Source organism: Pongo pygmaeus, chromosome 1 (genome assembly GCF_028885625.2).
Source record: "Pongo pygmaeus isolate AG05252 chromosome 1, NHGRI_mPonPyg2-v2.0_pri, whole genome shotgun sequence".
NCBI classification, from domain to species: domain Eukaryota; kingdom Metazoa; phylum Chordata; class Mammalia; order Primates; family Hominidae; genus Pongo; species Pongo pygmaeus.
Window position 1 is genome coordinate 138750731 of NC_072373.2, and position 19106 is coordinate 138769836.

Here is a 19106-nt window from a genome sequence, read left to right on the forward strand (position 1 = left end):
CTCTTGTTGTATAAGTTTGTGATTTGTTGTTTTTCTGTAGCGCTAAGCTTTGATTCCTTTCTCTTTCTCATTTGTATCTCCTGTAGCTTTTTGCTTTGCAGTTACCACAAGGCTTACGTAAAATATCTTATAGTTATAATAGACTATTTTAAACTGAACTTCAGTCACATACAAATACTCTAGATTTTTGCCCTCCCCCCACAATTTATGTTTGTTGACACAGTTTACATCTTTTTATATTCAGTATTCCTTAACAACTCATTGTAGCTGTATTTTTGACCATTTTGATTTTTCACCTTCATAATAGAGATTTGAAAGATTTACACACCACCATTACAGTGGTGGCACATTCTGAATTTGACTATGTATCTACCTCTACCAGTGTGTTTTATGCTTTCATATGTTTTCATGATACTAATTATCATTCTTTTGTATCTGGTAGAAGAACTGCTTTAATCATTTCTTATAAGGCAGGTCTAGTGGTGAATTTCTTCAGCTGTTATTTTTCTGGCAGAGACTTTATTTCTCCTCATTTCTGATGAACAGCTTTGCTTTGTATAGTATTGTTTACTGGCAATATTGTCTTCTTTCAAGACTTTGAAATATCATCTCATGCTCTCCTGGCCTGCAAGGTTTCTGCTGAGAAATCCACTGATAGTCTAATGGAGATTCCCCTATAAATCACTTGACACTTTTCTCTTGCTACTTTTAAGATTCTCTCTTTGTCTTTGACTTTCAACATTTTGGTTATAATGTGCCTCAGTGAGGACCTTTTTGGGTTTGAACATGTTTGGTGATTTTGAGATTCATGGAGCTGGATGTCCATGTCTCTCCCAAGACTTGGGAAGTTTTCAGCAATTATTTTGTTAAACTTTCTATGCCTTTCCTCATTCTTCTCCTTCTGGAACCTCCATAATATGAATACTTGTTTGCTTAATGGTGTCCCATAAGTCCTGTAGGCTTTGTTCACTCTTTTTTGTTCTTTTTTTCTTTCTTTTTTTTTCCCTCTGACTAGGCTATTTTAGAAACATAACTTCATTTCACAGATTCTTTCTTCTGCTTGTTTTGGTTTGCTGTTGAAGCTCTCTATTTTTGATTTCATTCATTTAATTCTTTAGCTCCAAGATTTCTGTTTGGTTCTTTTGGAATGACTTTCTTATGCAGATAATGAATTGTTTTCCTGATTTCATTGACCTGTCTATCTGTATTCTCTTGTATCTCAGTGAGTTTCCTTAGGATCATTACTTTGAACTCCTTTTCAGACAATTTACAAATTTCTGTTTTTTGGAATCAGTTACTGGAGAATTATTGTGTTCCTTTGGTGGTGGTGTGTTTCCTGTTTTTTTGTTGTTGTTTTGTTTTTGTTTTTGTTTTCATGTTTCCTGTGTCCCTCTATTGATGTCTGCACAACTAGTGGAATAATCACCTCTTTCAAATTTATAGAGAGGCACTTTCCTTTAGTCATTCTGTTCAAAATGTAGTTAGTTGTTTATTCATTGTTTTGCTCTTTTTTGTGGGGGGGATGAGCATTAGGCATCTCTAGCTGACCATCTTGCTTCCTCCTAACCTAGTTTTTTTAAATGCCATGTCTCAGAGCACTGGAAACAACTATGGTTTATTTCCATGTTTTTTTTTTTTTTTTTTTTGGCTTACTTACTAGTGATATAGTAGTTTTAGAAATGGTTACTTCTTACAATTTTTTTTAGGCAAATTATGAGAGTAGACTTATATACTGACTTGTTAATCACCAATTATGTTGTTTTCTTGGGGAAAGTGAGTTTTCCAAATTCTTGGTTTAAAAGTGAGCTTTAATATTGTAGTTCATAAGTTTAGGGACTTTTGAATATGAAAGTTGGATATTTTCTACTTCTTAAAATAGTTTTCAGATAATGATATTGTGAAAATTTTTTGATATCTCTAAGTTTTAAAATAATAAACTGTTTCAGAGTTCTCTAATGTTACTGGGAGTAACTCAATAATTTTATGATATTTTTAAATAGGTTACAGAAGTATGCATATTCCGTAAGAGATTCAAAACTGAGAGGTAGGTTTACAGATAATTTTTGAATGGCATTTTCACATATAGATGAAAGGTGCCAATTATTGATGAAATATTAATAGTAACAGCTGATATATTTCTATTGCAGATATCTTAAAAGATGGTGCTGCTTATCATCATGCTGGTATGGAGCTGTCAGATAGAAAAGTAGTTGAGGGAGCTTTTACTGTTGGAGATTTACCAGTTCTTTGTAAGTAAAACATATTTCTTATGGATACTGTAAAATATTTTGGAAAATTATTTAAGAGGAAAAAAGGAAAAAGCTCAAGTGTTCTGCTTGTTTCTGCTTTTCTTCTGAGAATATAAAATTAAGTGGTTACCCATGCATGTAGATGCTACAGTAAATTCTTTGGCAGTGTTTAGTTCTTTATCATATTATTGAACATAGTGTAATTTGAAAAACAAGAATTTAATAGGTTTTTGGATTTAAGGTATGTTACTATATTAGATTATAATGCTCTTTTTTCTCTTCTAAATTTCTTATGTATGAATTTTTATTACATTTATAAGAATGTCTTTTATTAAAGAGTCTTCCTGAAGCAATAAAGTTAAATGGCTCAAAATTACTATGTCTTAATCTGATGCAGTTACTACCAGTACTTTAGCTATGGGAGTAAATTTGCCTGCTCACCTAGTAGTTATAAAATCTACAATGCATTATGCTGGAGGACTGTTTGAAGAGTACAGTGAAACAGATATTCTACAGATGATTGGTAGAGCTGGTCGACCTCAAGTAAGTGACAATAACTTTGCTTTTTATACTTAAAAACATGATAAAAACAAAAAAAATTTGTGTATTTTTTTATTAGCATGTCATAATTATATCAGGCTTAAAAGTAATATAGTAGAGAAAATTTACCTTTAATGGAGGAATAAAAGTAAAACAAGCCTCACCAACTGGGACATACTTCCTTCATTCTGTCTAAGCTTGTATTGGCTGATGAAGGGATGGGTTTATGAATGGGTATGCTGTTAAAGGTCTTTTTGATTTTGACTGTTTTTTTTGTTTTTTTTTTTATTCTGAATGGGGGTACTCTTAGCATTTTGGATGGAACAGGTTTTCCTTGTTTACGGCTGTCACATTACAGAATATGTAACATCCCTAGGTCCTAGCACTAAATGCTAATAGTGTTCCTAGGCATTATGACAAAAGTTAGCCCAAATACATTTCAAAACATACCCTACTCTGACAAATACATGAATAAGTCATTTTTATAGGTATTATGGGAACATCAGGAAGAGTATATTTTCAAAACATTTGTAAATATTATGTTATACAATTCTACAATTTCATAGAGTAAATCAGATTATATGTAAATTATACCAAATCTTACAACTTTTATACAGTTACCAAAGTTTGTTTTGATTTTAACATTGCCAAAATTATGTTACATTGAAACCAAAGTAATATTTACAGCTATACTCTTGGAAGGCTTTTAAATTAAATTTTAGGTTAACAAAGTGAGAGCATTTTTAAGGCCTTTTCGAAGTATTATTTCAGACAAGGAGACTGTTTAATATAAAATGGAAGTCTTGAGTTATTGCAGAGGACTGCTACCAAGATGTGCTCTTCTTCACTAAATTTCTGTTTGTTTTTTCCCCAGTTTGACACTACAGCTACTGCAGTTATCATGACTCGATTAAGCACAAGGGACAAGTACATTCAGATGTTAGCTTGTAGAGACACTGTAGAAAGCAGGTAGTACAAAAAATGTTCCAAAAAGATACTAATGCTAATATAGCTTATTTTATTTCCTTTTAAAATATCAAAGGGAAATTTGGTTTGGAGATTTTTTTAAGGCAATTTTCTGTAAAGTTTTCAACAATTTAACTAGAAAGTTTGTGTCATTTTAGAGAATTTAATAATTTTTTTAAAAGGTAGTTTTATTCAGTGGTATTTCTTGGCAAGCATGTATTCTTGTTTATAACAAACCCTAATTTGTAATAAAGCCTTAGTAATTATGATTATATTATAGTTTATATATGAAATTATATAAATTTATAATTATTAATTTGTAATAAAGGAGAAATATCATTTTCACATCTTATTTTAATTTAATAATAGAGGGAATCTGGAACCTATTAGTAAGGTATTTAATGTATTCTCTTTTGGAGAAAGTAGGATATAATTTACGCTTCAACTTTTGTTAAAGCAATAATCTGTCTTCTACAGCCATAGAGTAGAGAGGTATATCTGAAGCCTTTTTAGAAGTTGAACTGACTTTTTAAGGTTTTCTTTTATGTTTTTGGAAATTAAATTATATTTCATGAATTAGTAAAGTAGCAATGGGTATATTATATATTATTAAAGTTAAAAAGTAAGAGTTATGGCATTGAACTGCATATTCATAATGCAAAGTTTTTTTTTCATTAGTTTGCACAGACATCTTATTGAACACTTAAATGCGGAGATAGTACTGCATACCATCACGGATGTGAATATTGCTTTGGAATGGATACGGTCAACTTTGCTTTATATCAGAGCCTTGAAAAATCCATCTCATTATGGTTTGTTACTTTGATTTGGAAAAGTAGTAATTTTTTCAAGCCAGCTAGGCCTGTATTTATACTAATAAGTTACAGGATAGATAGATTACAGAAACTAATAGGTAACAAAACAAAAGGTAACAACAGTCCCAAATACATTTAGAGACAAGAGTAGGCAAGCTGAGAAATTTTTATCTGTTTAACTTCTAGTGTTTCAACAAGGTTTGAAATCAGCACCATTAAAAATAGATCTAGTAGAAAAAAATTCAGCTCCAATAAAAATAACAGAAATGTCTAAATCATTGAAAATAAGTTAAAGTTACAAAAAGTTTTGAATTTTTTCTGTACTTAGTGTTCAGCTACTCACTTTTCCTGAGTTTATGACTGTTTATTTTTCAGTTTATAAGAAATGAAAGTATATAGTACTACTGTTGCTGCCACAATTTTCATCTTGCTTCTAAAGCTAACCCGCATCTGGTTATGTGGCTTCCAGAGGGTTTTTTCATTCATTCATTCAACTTGGGGTTGTTGAAATACCAAATTAAAGCCTGACTCATTGAAGTATCATTCTAATGTACAGAGGTTCAAAACTTTCAGATCTCAAAGAGTAATTAATATAAGCCTATATTAAAAGAATATCTATATAAATATTCATATCACTTAAAAATTTATATTTCAACTAGGTAATACATTTACTTAGTTCAAAAATTATAACTTAGTTCAAAAATCATAAAGTGAAGGAATATATACAACTAAAATTCTTCCTTGTATATCCCCACCCACACAGTTGTTCAATTCCCATCTCTCGCCTTTCCCTCCCCTAGTTCTGTAATCATTGGTATATCTTTTTTGTATAATATTTTTTGCATATAAAAGTAAATAAGAAAATGTAATTTTAGTTTCACACCTTTTAAACACAAATCGTGGCATATTGTATTAGTTTTCCATTCCTTTTAACAAATTACCCTAAAACAAATCATCTAGAAACAACCAGAATTTATTATCTCACACAGCTTATGTGGGTTAGGAATCTGGGAGTGTCTTAGCTAGGTGGCTCTGGGTCAGAGGCTCTCTTCAGATTGCAACATATGTCAGCTAGGGCTGCAGTCATCTGAAGGCTTTCCTGGGTTTTGAAGATTCACTTCTAAGTTGTCTCACTCACAGAGCTGTAAGTTAGAGGCCTCAGTTTCTCAGTTGTTGGCAGGCCTCAGTCTTTTGCCAGGTGTATCTTTCCTCATAGCATGGCAGCTGACTTTTCTCGGGATGAATGATCTGAGAGAGAAAGAGAGAGAGAGACAGAGACAGAGACAGACTAAATCAGAAGCAGCAGTACTTTTTTATAACTTTGTCTCTGAAGTCACACATCATTACTTCTGCTTTATTCTGTTTTTTAGAAGCAAGTCACTGAGTCCTGGTCACCTGAAGGCGAGAGGGATTAAGTTCATCTCTCAGAGGGCAGAATATCAAAGAATTTATGGGCATTTTTTTTTTTTTGAGATAGCCTCTCTTGGTTGCCCAGGCTAGAGTGCAGTGGCACAATCTTCGCTCACTGCAACCTCCACCTCACGGGTTCAAGCGATTCTCTGTCTTACCCTTCTGAGTAGTTCGGACTACAGGCACGCACCACCACGCCTGGCTAATTTTTTCTATTTTTAGCAGAGACGGCGCTTCACCATGTTGACCAGGCTGGTCTCAAACTCCTGATCTCAGGTGATCCACCTGCCTTGGCCTCCCAAAGTGCTGGTATTACAGGTGTGAGCCACCGTGCCTGGCCTTGTGGCATGTTTTTTTAAACCTCCATTATTTTAGTCTTCTGCACATTCCTTTTTTTCTTAGTACGTCTTGGAAGCTTTTTTGAGACAGGCTGTCACTCTGTTGCCCAGGCTGAAGTCCAATGGTGTGATCACAGCTTACTGCAGCTTCAACCTTCTGGGCTCAAGTGATCTTCTCACCTCAGCCACCAGAGTAGCTGGTACTACAGGCACATGCCAGCACACCTGGCTAACTTTTGAAAAAAAAAAATTGTAGAGGCAGAGCTTCCCTATGCTGCCTAGGCTGGTCTAGAACTTGTGGGCTCAAGCGATCCTCCCATTTCACCCTCCCAAAGTGCTAGGATTATAGCCGTGAGCCACCATGCCTGGCTGGAAGCTTTTTTTTGTAATAGCTAAATAATATTCCATTTACTTATGTATCACCTATTTAAATGATCCCCAATTGATGGACATTTATACTTTTTCTAGTTGTTTGCTATTACAAACAATGCAGCAAAAAAACCCTTCATTTTTTACATGTATGAATCTATCTGTATGATAAATCTCTAGAAATGAAATTCCTGTGTCAAAGGATATATGCATTTATAAATTTGATACCTGTGGCTAAATTGGTACCTTAGTAGCTCATATATCTACCAGCAGTGTTCAAAAGTGCCATATTTTGTTTCTCCAGCCTTTCCTTCAGGGTGTATGCTTGTGTATTTTTATCAGTATTATGTATGAATATTGGTATCTTTTCATGTTTTAATTTTCATTTCTTCCTTTTCATAGTTACTTTATTTTCTGTAGTTACTTTTTTGTATTGAGATATCACTTATAGTATACTGCACAAATATGAGGTGTAGAGGTCAATGAAGTTTTATATATGTGTTTATACACACATATACACACATGTAACCACAGCCCAGATTAAGATATAGAACATTTTCTAGATGTTCCCTCATGCTCCTTTTCTGTCAGTATTTGCCCCCAGAAGTCAATGCTATTCTGACTTACATACCATAGGCTAGCTCTATCTATTCGTGAAAAGATTCCATTTATATGACTATAAATCTTTTGATGAAAGGAAATTATTAATTTTAAATAATGCTGCTGTGAACATTGTTATATGTATATCTTTTGATACACATGTATATGTGTATCTGTGGGTATGTCTAGGAGTGAAATTATTGTGTTAAAGGGTATGTGTAGTTTCAGCTTTAGTGAATAGCACAAAATGGTTGTATTACCAAACATGTTTTCCTAGGAACATTCATGTTATAATGAAAGTTCATTAGAAGATATTAATCACTTGACAGATATTTGCTATGTGTAAAACATTTGGAAATTTATTGCATACCATTCTTGTTAAAATATGATATTCCTGTTCATTGTTTCTATGGATATTTAAGCCTTGTTTGAACTCAATCAGCTGAGATTTTTTTTTTCTTATATAAGATTTAATTAGACTGCTCTTCACTAGTTAACTGGGGTATAAACTGAGTCTGTAAAGATGAACTAAATTCTATTTTACTTTTTGTAAATTTTCATGACATGCAGGTTTTGCATCTGGATTGAACAAAGATGGAATTGAAGCAAAATTACAAGGTTAGATGCATTTCATTCTAAAAATTAGATTCTATATATTTTAGTGAAAAAGTTCAGTTATTGTGAAAGTAAGAATATGCTTTTGTAAATCATTTTTTAAAAAGGAAACTTGTCTGCAGAAAAATAATGCGAACTATTTCTTTTTCACACAAAAAGCTTGGCATATATACTTTTTTTCTGAATTAATCAATTTATTCTATCAGAATATCTTTCTTTGTATAATATGTTAACTTGGTTTATTTGGTTTTTATTTCTAACATCACCCTGGTCTTTGAAAATATGCCTACAGATACACACTCTGTGTTTTTTCTTTTTTTTAAAAGAGACAGTCTTACTCTGTCACCCAGGATGGAATGCAGTGGCGTGATCATAGCTCATTGTAACCTTGAACTCCTGAGCTCAGATGATCCTCCTGAGTAGCTGGGACTGTAGGCGTGAGCCACCACAACTGGTTAATTTTGTATTTTTTTAGAAAGGGGTTCTCACTGTGTTTTCCAGCCTGGTCTCAAACTCCTGGCCTCAAGTTATCCTACTACCTCTGCCTTCCAAAACACTGAGAATATAGGTGTGAGTGACCGTGCCCAACATGTATTTTTCTTTTCTACTTAATTTTAATTGAAAAATATAAGCCTAGATTGATTATGGGCTTTGTATCCCAACCTGTGCCAAAGATGTATTCCTATCCAACCTCAGCTTTGTTATTTAGTTAATCAACTAGTGTTTCTTACTTGTTTTTTAAAGTATAAAATATTGTTAGGCATTTATTCAGATTAGAAATTGCTACCTTTTCATTGTGTTGAAACTGTCTCTTTAGTAAAAGAAAATATGCTAGGTCCTCTAAAAATATTTAGCCAATTTAAATTTATTCTCTGCTTGGATATACATGTGTGGCAAATAAAAATGCAGAGATAAAGCAGTAAAATTGTCTTGCTTAAAGAATAAATATGTTCTTAAAACATGGTAATAACCAATAGCATATATTCATAATGCTGCTGTATTCATGTTGAAATACAGATTATAAGTTGTATTATCTTCAAGGTATTGATTAATTTTGTAATGGAATTTTTAATTAAACATATATTTTGAAAATAATGATCAAATACACTCAAGAAATTAGACAAAGAGATATATTGCTATATTCGGATAACTTTAATGTTTTATCTCTTGTTAAATTAGCAGAATCACAGCTCATATTTGCCTTGTCTTCAATCACCATAGGGTTAGCAAAGTTTTGCCTTATAAACAAGAATAGCTAAATATAACTGAATATTAAGGTTTTGGTATTGTAGGAGAGAAAAAAAGTAATATCTTTTCCTCATTCATTGCAATGTTCACAGCTGACACTCCTGTAACAAGACAGATTAACAAGAGAAAAGCATAACAAATTTATTTAATCAAAGTTGTATATGACATGGGAACCTTCAGAAATTAAGACCCAAAGACCCAGGGAAAACTGAATTTCTCTGGCAAGTCTAATGAAAAAAATGGATAGTTGTTGAGAAACATGACTGGACAAAAAGAGTATTATCTAATGTTAATAAACTGGGAGGAACTTAACAAGGCCTGTTTGTTCAGATTCTTCTTGGCCTCTCTGTGTAGCATTCTTTCTTCCTGGGCATGAGATAGGACCATTCCATAGGTATGAGACAGAACCATTCCACCCTGGAATGAGGGTCTTAGACTTTTAGACAAGATAGGTCAGAGAATTCCTTTATGACCATGCTTCACACAGAAAGGCAGGGAAAGGTCAGAGTGACCTTCTTGTTTCTGAAGTCCTCTCAGTCTTATTGAGTTCGAAATGCCTTGAGTCAACATTTTCTGAGCCCTGCTATTATCCTTGGAGATCTGCCTTAAATCTGTCAGGAAGGATCCTGTATATGCTGTTTCCTAAACTTGATTATACTTTCTTACTCAGTATACTCTTAATAGCTTCCCCATCACTCTTAGAATAAAATACAAACTTTCACCACAGCCCACAAAATCCTGCTTGATATCTCCCTGCCTATTTCTCTAACTACATCTCTTGTCACTTTCTCTCTCTTTTATTCTACTCTCACCAAATTGGCCTTCTTGCTATTCCTTAAACACACCAAGCTTGTTCCCACATCAAGTCCTTTGCACACTTTGTTCCTTATTTTTGGAACACTCCTTGCATATTTTACACCTTCATTTTATTCAGGTCTCTGTTCAAATATTAACTTTTTAGAGAGGTCTTCCTGTGGTATCTTACTTAAATCCACCTTTACTGAGAGGAAGACAAAATGATTCTATGATGTTCTTGTTGTTTTCCTTGTTTTTAGAAAAGGTAATGTGTTTATTTTGACAATTAGGGTGAGGATAGCCTTACTCTATATCAAAATGTATAACATTTATGAGAAATACATATAGGTTGGGCATGGTGGTTCATGCCTGTAATACCTTTGGGAGTTCAAGGTGGGCAGATTGCTTGAGCTCAGGAGTTTGAGACCAGCCTGGACAACATAGGGAGATCCCACCTTTACAAAGTTTTTAAAAAACATTAGCTGGTGTTGTGGTGGTACATGCCTGTAGTTCCAGCTACTCGGGAGACTGAGGTGGGAAGATTGCTTGGGCCTGGGAGGTTGAGGCTGCAGTGAGCTGTGATCATGCTACTGTATTTTAGCCTGGGCAACAGAGTGAGACCCTGTCTCAAAAAAAAAAAAAAGAAAGGAAAAGAAAAAGAAAGAAAAGGAAATAAAGATAAGCTTTAGTAAAAAGATTTAAAATTCTACACAATCATTCTATAGGTTCTTAGCCTTATGTTTCTTTATAGTATATGTGAAACCTTATTATTTATTTGTATGTTAATTGCTTTCTTCTGTAAAATATAAGTTCTAAAGAGAAGAACCTTATCTTGTTAACTGCTGTAAACATAGAGCTTAGAATCATGCTCAGCTTATGGTAAAGTAAGCATTTTTCATTGACTTATCAAGTAGTGAGTGGGTAATGAACTGATTTAATAGTGGGTAATTAAGAAAATTAGAAAAGACTTCAAAATCTTTACTTAACCAAACGCTTAACACTATCAAGCTGTCTAAAGAGTGTTGCTTAAACTATTTCCCAAAGAACTCTAAGGGTGGTTTTTTGAGTGGCTGCTCTATTTAGTATTGAACTTTTAGAGTATTCCCACTGTCTGCTCTGAACTATCTTATATCTCCTGGACTGTAGCATGAGGCAGAGAAGGAACTGTCAGCAGCAGATTACTACAATTGCTCTGATCCCCATCAATAGTGAGCATGAACTAGCATTGCTTCCTGTCAGAGAAACAAAAGTAAACACCTAAAAGCATCAGTTAAAACAGTTTTAAGTTGTTGCTTCAAGAAAGTGGCAGACAGGGAGGAGGGGAAGAACTGGTGGTTTTTGGAATAATCTTTGCAGAACGATTTGACTTCTTATATTTTGTGCATACATTAATATATCTTTGATAGAAGTTTAAAGAAAAAAGAAAAAGAAAACCATTGCCTTAATGGAGGGCAGATAGCAAAGTGGTTACTTAGACCTGGAGCAAGTTACTTAGCCTCTATTCTTTAGTTTCCTAACCTATATATGAAAATATCGGTGTCTACCTTATTGTGATGTTTTGAGGATTAAATGAGGTAATACATGTGTATCATTTAAATACTCCAAGTTTTAAGTGTTATTTCTACTTACTGAATGTTATTTTTATTACTTGTATTCTTTTTACTTTTAGAAAATGTTTTTAGCATATTAATTAGCTTTTTTATTTAAATGAGCTTTTTCTTAGTGCTTAAGTAGGGACTATGGTTCTTCTAGAACAATTACACAGTAATAGCACAACTTTAGTATATTTAATAATAAATTATTTTGCCCTACTTCCCTATTTTACTAAAATTAAAATGTGTTTTCTATAATTAAACAGAATTATGTTTGAAGAATCTGAATGATTTATCATCCCTGGACTTAATAAAGATGGATGAAGGTGTTAATTTCAAACCAACTGGTAATTTCTTATCATTGTCAGTAAATTTAGCAATTGTTTACTTAAGACTAAATTAAAATTTTGTTTTACTAAAATTTAGATGATGATAAAACTAAATTGTGATCTCAATTCTCAACAGGGTATCATCATTATTAGCCGTAGGCATGATAAATTTAAACAAGTCCTATTTGTAATAGTTTTTTTTTTTTGAGACAAAGTCTCGCTCTTTTGCCCAGGCTGTAGTGCAGTGGCGAGATCTCTGCTCACTGCAAGCTCTGCCTCCTGGGTTCACGCCATTCTCCTGCCTCAGCCTCCCGAGTAGCTGGGACTACAGGCGCCTGCCACCATGCCCGGCCAATTTTTTTTTTTTTTTGTATTTTTAGTAGAGACAGGGTTTCACCGTGTTAGCTAGGATGGTCTTGATCTCCTGACCTTGTGATCTGCCCACCTCGGCCTCCCAAAGTGCTGGGATTACAGGCTTGAGCCACCGCGCCTGGGCACAGGTGCACAGAATTTGTCTTCACTGATTCTGGTGACTTCTGGCAGAGGAATGAAATGCTTGAATCTTTGGGTTGCTTTAAACCTGTTATAACTATTATAGATATACTTTTATTGGTATGCTTTTAATATTCTTAAATATTCAACCATTGATAATCTGGTGGTTAGACTTCTGTAAGGTTAGTAAAAATATCTTTTCCTTCTACTCATCTTAGGTTCATTAACTGGAGAAAAGCATACAAATTTATTTAACATGTTTTATGTGATATGGGGGCCTTTATAAGGAAATGAAGACCCAAAGAAATGGTTAAGCCTGAATGTTTTTATGCCAGGTGTGATGAAGATTGAAAAGTCATGGAGAAATATGATAGAACAAAGGGGATATGAACTAAATGTAATAAATTGGGGGAAATTTAGCAAAGCCTGTTCATTCAAATTCCACTCTGTGTCTATGGAGATAAAGATGCTCCATTCTTTAGGTATAGGGAGGGCATCTCTCACATGAGGGTGTTATTACTTGCTTCAGGGGAAGGCCAGAAAAATTCTTCCTGTACATGTTGTTTCTCAAATTCCTACAGCTTAAAATATTCAATAGGCCAAGATGCTCCATTTTGGGATAGCGTGTCCTGAACCCTATCTCTCTCTCTTTTTCTCTCTCTCTCGTGGTGGATTAGCTTTTTGATGTGCTTCTGGATTTGATTTGCTAGTATTTTGTTGAGGATTTTTGCATCTATGCTCATCAGGAATATTCGCCTGAAGTTTTTTTTTTTTTTTTTCCCATTGTGCCTCTGCCAAGTTTTGGTATCAGAATGATGCTGACCTCATAGAATGAGTTAGGGAGGAGTCCCTCCTCCTCAAATTTTTGGAATAGTTTCAGTAGGATTGGTGCCAGCTCTTCTTTTTTTTTTTTTTTTTTTTTTTTTTTTTTTATTCTTTCTGATTAATTTTTAATTTATAATAGTCACATAATTGTACATATTTATGGAATACAGGTTGATATTTTAATACATGTATACATTGTATAAGGATTAAATGAGGGTAATTACCGTATCAATCACCTTAAATATTTATCATTTCTTTGTGGTGATAACATTCAAAATCTTCTCTTCTAGCTAACTTGAAATATACACTACATTGTTAGTAGTTGTAGTCACCCTACTGTGCAATAGAACACAAGAACCTGAAGTCCAAGAAGGGAGAATAAAAGAAAAGAAAAACACCACCAGAACTTGTTCTCCCTATCTATCTATACATTTGTACCCTTGAGCAATCTCTCCTGGTCTCCACTACACCTTCCCCACTATTCTACTCTCTACTTCTATAAAATTAACTTTGTAAGATTCTGCATATTAATGAGATTATAAGATTTTTGTCTTTCTATGCATGAGTTATTTTTTTTTTCTTTTATTATTATTATTATTATTATCATTATTATACTTTAGGTTTTATGGTACATGTGCGCAATGTGCAGGTAAGTTACATATGTATACATGTGCCATGCTGGTGCGCTGCACCCACCAACTTGTCATCTAGCATTAGGTATATCTCCCAATGCTATCCCTCCCCCCTCCCCCCACCCCACAACAGTCCCAGAAGTGTGATGTTCCCCTTCCTGTGTCCATGTGTTCTCATTGTTCAATTCCCACCTAGGAGTGAGAATATGCGGTGTTTGGTTTTTTGTTCTTGCGATAGTTTACTGAGAATGATGATTTCCAGTTTCATCCATGTCCCTACAAAGGACGTGAACTCATCATTTTTTATGGCTGCATAGTATTCCATGGTGTATATGTGCCACATTTTCTTAATCCAGTCTATCATTGTTGGACATTTGGGTTGGTTCCAAGTCTTTGCTATTGTGAATAATGCCGCAATAAACATACGTGTGCATGTGTCTTTATAGCAGCATGATTTATAGTCCTTTGGGTATATACCCAGTAATGGGATGGCTGGGTCGAATGGAATTTCTAGTTCTAGATCCCTGAGGAATCGCCACACTGACTTCCACAAGGGTTGAACTAGTTTACAGTCCCACCAACAGTGTAAAAGTGTTCCTATTTCTCCACATCCTCTCCAGCACCTGTTGTTTCCTGACTTTTTAATGATTGCCATTCTAACTGGTGTGAGATGGTATCTCATTGTGGTTTTGATTTGCATTTCTCTGATGGCCAGTGATGGTGAGCATTTTTTCATGTGTTTTTTGGCTGCATAAATGTCTTCTTTTGAGAAGTGTCTGTTCATGTCCTTCGCCCACTTTTTGATGGGGTTGTTTGTTTTTTTCTTGTAAATTTGTTGGAGTTCATTGTAGATTCTGGATATTAGCCCTTTGTCAGATGAGTTGGTTGCGAAAATGTTCTCCCATTTTGTAGGTTGCCTGTTCACTCTGATGGTAGTTTCCTTTGCTGTGCAGAAGCTCTTTAGTTTAATTAGATCCCATTTGTCAATTTTGGCTTTTGTTGCCATTGCTTTTGGTGTTTTAGACATGAAGTCCTTGCCCATGCCTATGTCCTGAATGGTAATGCCAAGGTTTTCTTCTAGGGTTTTTATGGTTTTAGGTCTAACATTTAAGTCTTTAATCCATCTTGAATTGATTTTTGTATAAGGTGTAAGGAAGGGATCCAGTTTCAGCTTTCTACATATGGCTAGCCAGTTTTCCCAGCACCATTTATTAAATAGGGAATCCTTTCCTCATTTCTTGTTTTTCTCAGGTTTGTCAAAGATCAGATACTTGTAGATATGTGGCATTATTTCTGACGGCTCTGTTCTGTTCCATTGATCTATATCTCTGTTTTGGTACCAGTACCATGCTGTTTTGGTTACTGTAGCCTTGTAGTATAGTTTGAAGTCAGGTAGTGTGATGCCTCCAGCTTTGTTCTTTTGGCTTAGGATTGACTTGGCGATGCGGGCTCTTTTTTGGTTCCATATGAACTTTAAAGTAGTTTTTTCCAATTCTGTGAAGAAAGTCATTGGTAGCTTGATGGGGATGGCATTGAATCTGTAAATTACCTTGGGAAGGATGGCCATTTTCATGATATTGATTCTTCCTACCCATGAGCATGGAATGTTCTTCCATTTGTTTGTATCCTCTTTTATTTCCTTGAGCAGTGGTTTGTAGTTCTCCTTGAAGAGGTCTTTCACATCCCTTGTAAGTTGGATTCCTAGGTATTTTATTCTCTTTGAAGCAATTGTGAATGGGAGTTCACTCATGATTTGGCTCTCTGTTTGTCTGTTATTGATGTATAAGAATGCTTGTGATTTTTGCACATTGATTTTGTATCCTGAGACTTTGCTGAAGTTGCTTATCAGCTTAAGGAGATTTTGGGCTGAGACAATGGGGTTTTCTAGATATACTATCATGTCATCTGCAAACAAGGACAATTTGACTTCCTCTTTTCCTAATTGAATACCCTTTATTTCCTTCTCCTGCCTAATTGCCCTGGCCAGAACTTCCAACACTATGTTGAATAGAAGTGGCGAGAGAGGGCATCCTTGTCTTGTGCCAGTTTTCAAAGGGAATGCTTCCAGTTTTTGCCCATTCAGTATGATATTGGCTGTGGGTTTGTCATAAATAGCTCTTATTATTTTGAGATACGTCCCATCAATTCCTAATTTATTGAGAGTTTTTAGCATGAAGGGTTGTTGAATTTTGTCAAAGGCCTTTTCTGCATCTATTGAGATAATCATGTGGTTTTTGTCTTTGGTTCTGTTTATATGCTGGATTACATTTATTGATTTGCGTATATTGAACCAGCCTTGCATCCCAGGGATGAAGCCCACTTGATCATGGTGGATAAGCTTTTTGATGTGCTGCTGGATTCTGTTTGCCAGTATCTTATTGAGGATTTTTGCATCAATGTTCATCAAGGATATTGGTCTAAAATTCTCTTTTTTTGTTGTGTCTCTGCCAGGCTTTGGTATCAGGATGATGCTGGCCTCATAAAACGAGTTAGGGAGGATTCCCTCTTTTTCTATTGATTGGAATAGTTTCAGAAGGAATGGTACCAGCTCCTCCTTATACCTCTGGTAGAATTCGGCTGTGAACCCATCTGGTCCTGGACTTTTTTTGGTTGGTAAGCTATTGATTATTGCCACAATTTCAGCTCCTGTTATTGGTCTATTCAGAGATTCAACTTCTTCCTGGTTTAGTCTTGGGAGGGTGTATGTGTTGAGGAATTTATCCATTTCTTCTAGATTTTCTAGTTTATTTGCATAGAGGTGTTTGTAATATTCTCTGATGGTAGTTTGTATTTCTGTGGGATCGGTGGTGATATCCCCTTTATCATTTTTTATTGCATCTATTTGATTCTTCTCTCTTTTTTTCTTTATTAATCCTGCTAGCGGTCTATCAATTTTGTTGATCCTTTCAAAAAACCAGCTCCTGGATTCATTTATTTTTTGAAGGGTTTTTTGTGTCTCTATTTCCTTCAGTTCTGCTCTGATTTTAGTTATTTCTTGCCTTCTGCTAGCTTTTGAATGTGTTTGCTCTTGCTTTTCTAGTTCTTTTAATTGTGATGTTAGGGTGTCAATTTTGGATGTTTCCTGCTTTCTCTTGTGGGCATTTAGTGCTATAAATTTCCCTCTACACACTGCTTTGAATGCATCCCAGAGATTCTGGTATGTTGTGTCTTGGTTCTCGTTGGTTTCAAAGAACATCTTTATTTCTGCCTTCATTTCGTTATGTACCCAGTAGTCATTCAGGAGCAGGTTGTTCAGTTTCCACGTAGTTGAGCGGTTTTGAGTGAGATTCTTAATCCTGAGTTCTAGCTTGATTGCACTGTGATCTGAGAGACAGTTTGTTACAATTTCTGTTCTTTTACATTTATTGAGGAGAGCTTTACTTCCAAGTATATGGTCAATTTTGGAATAGGTGTGGTGTGGTGCTGAAAAAAATGTATATTCTGTTGATTTGGGGTGGAGAGTTCTGTAGATGTCTATTAGGTCTGCTTGGTGTAGAGCTGAGTTCAATTCCTGGGTATCCTTGTTGACTTTCTGTCTCGTTGATCTGTCTAATGTTGACAGTGGGGTGTTAAAGTCTCCCATTATTAATGTGTGGGAGTCTAAGTCTCTTTGTAGGTCACTCAGGACTTGCTTTATGAATCTGGGTGCTCCTGTATTGGGTGCATATATATTTAGGATAGTTAGCTCTTCTTGTTGAATTAATCCCTTTACCATTATGTAATGGCCTTCTTTGTCTCTTTTGATCTTTGTTGGTTTAAAGTCTGTTTTATCAGAGACTAGGATTGCAACCCCTGCCTTTTTTTGTTTTCCATTTGCTTGGTAGATCTTCCTCCATCCTTTTATTTTGAGCCTATGTGTGTCTCTGCACGTGAGATGGGTTTCCTGAATACAGCACACTGAGGGGTCTTGAGTCTTTATCCAATTTGCCAGTCTGTGTCTTTTAATTGGAGCATTTAGTCCATTTACATTTAAAGTTAATATTGTTATGTGTGAATCTGATCCTGTCATTATGATGTTAGCTGGATATTTTTCTCGTTTGTTGATGCAGTCTCTTCCTAGTCTCGATGGTCTTTACATTTCGGTATGATTTTGCAGTGGCTGGTACCGGTTGTGCCTTTCCATGTTTAGCGCTTCCTTCAGGAGCTCTTTTAGGGCAGGCCTGGTGGTGACAAAATCTCTCAGCATTTGCTTGTCTGTAAAGTATTTTATTTCTCCTTCACTTATGAAGCTTAGTTTGGCAGGATATGAAATTCTGGGTTGAAAATTCTTTTCTTTAAGAATGTTGAATATTGGCCCCCACTCTCTTCTGGCTTGTAGGGTTTCTGCCGAGAGATCCGCTGTTAGTCTGATGGGCTTCCCTTTGATGGTAACCCGACCTTTCTCTCTGGCTGCCCTTAACATTTTTTCCTTCATTTCAACTTTGGTGAATCTGACAATTATGTGTCTTGGAGTTGCTCTTCTCGAGGAGTATCTTTGTGGCGTTCTCTGTATTTCCTGAATCTGAATGTTGGCCTGCCTTGCTAGATTGGGGAAGTTCTCCTGGATAATATCCTGCAGAGTGTTTTCCAACTTGTTTCCATTCTCCCCGTCACTTTCAGGTACACCAATCAGACGTAGATTTGGTCTTTTCACATAGTCCCACATTTCTTGGAGGCTTTGCTCGTTTCTTTTTATTCTTTTTTCTCTAAACTTCCCTTCTCGCTTCATTTCATTCATTTCATCTTCCAGGGCTGATACCCTTTCTTCCATTTGATCGCATCGGCTCCTGAGGCTTCTGCATTCTTCACGTAGTTCTCGAGCCTTGGTTTTCAGCTCCATCAGCTCCTTTAAGCACTTCTCTGTATTGGTTATTCTAGTTATACATTCTTCTAAATTTTTTTCAAAGTTTTCAACTTCTTTGCCTTTGGTTTGAATATCCTCCCGTAGCTCGGAGTAATTTGATCGTCTGAAGCCTTCTTCTCTCAGCTCGTCAAAGTCATTCTCCGTCCAGCTTTGTTCCGTTGCTGGTGAGGAACTGCGTTCCTTTGGAGGAGGAGAGGTACTCTGGTTTTTAGAGTTTCCGGTTTTTCTGGTCTGTTTTTTCCCCATCTTTGTGGTTTTATCTACTTTTGGTCTTTGATGATGGTGATGTACAGATGGGTTTTTGGTGTGGATGTCCTTTCTGTTAGTTTTCCTTCTAACAGACAGAACCCTCAGCTGCAGGTCTGTTGGAGTACCTGGCCGGCCGTGTGAGGTGTCAGTCTGCCCCTGCTGGGGGATGCCTCCCAGTTAGGCTGCTCGGGGGTCAGGG

The 19106-nt window shown here is 35.4% G+C and overlaps 1 protein-coding gene across 2 annotated transcripts in view; it reads left to right on the forward strand.

Annotated features, from left to right (window-relative positions):
• The window catches only part of HFM1 (helicase for meiosis 1), a 143340-nt gene that overhangs the window by 49035 nt on the left and 75199 nt on the right, over positions 1-19106 (forward strand). For both annotated transcript variants that reach the window (XM_054484800.2, XM_063652809.1), the window contains 7 exons: positions 2001-2044; positions 2148-2249; positions 2647-2792; positions 3664-3758; positions 4434-4567; positions 7858-7905; positions 11804-11884. In XM_054484800.2, the coding sequence (XP_054340775.1) occupies positions 2001-2044; positions 2148-2249; positions 2647-2792; positions 3664-3758; positions 4434-4567; positions 7858-7905; positions 11804-11884 (650 nt within the window). The remainder of the gene's footprint in view (positions 1-2000; positions 2045-2147; positions 2250-2646; positions 2793-3663; positions 3759-4433; positions 4568-7857; positions 7906-11803; positions 11885-19106) is intronic.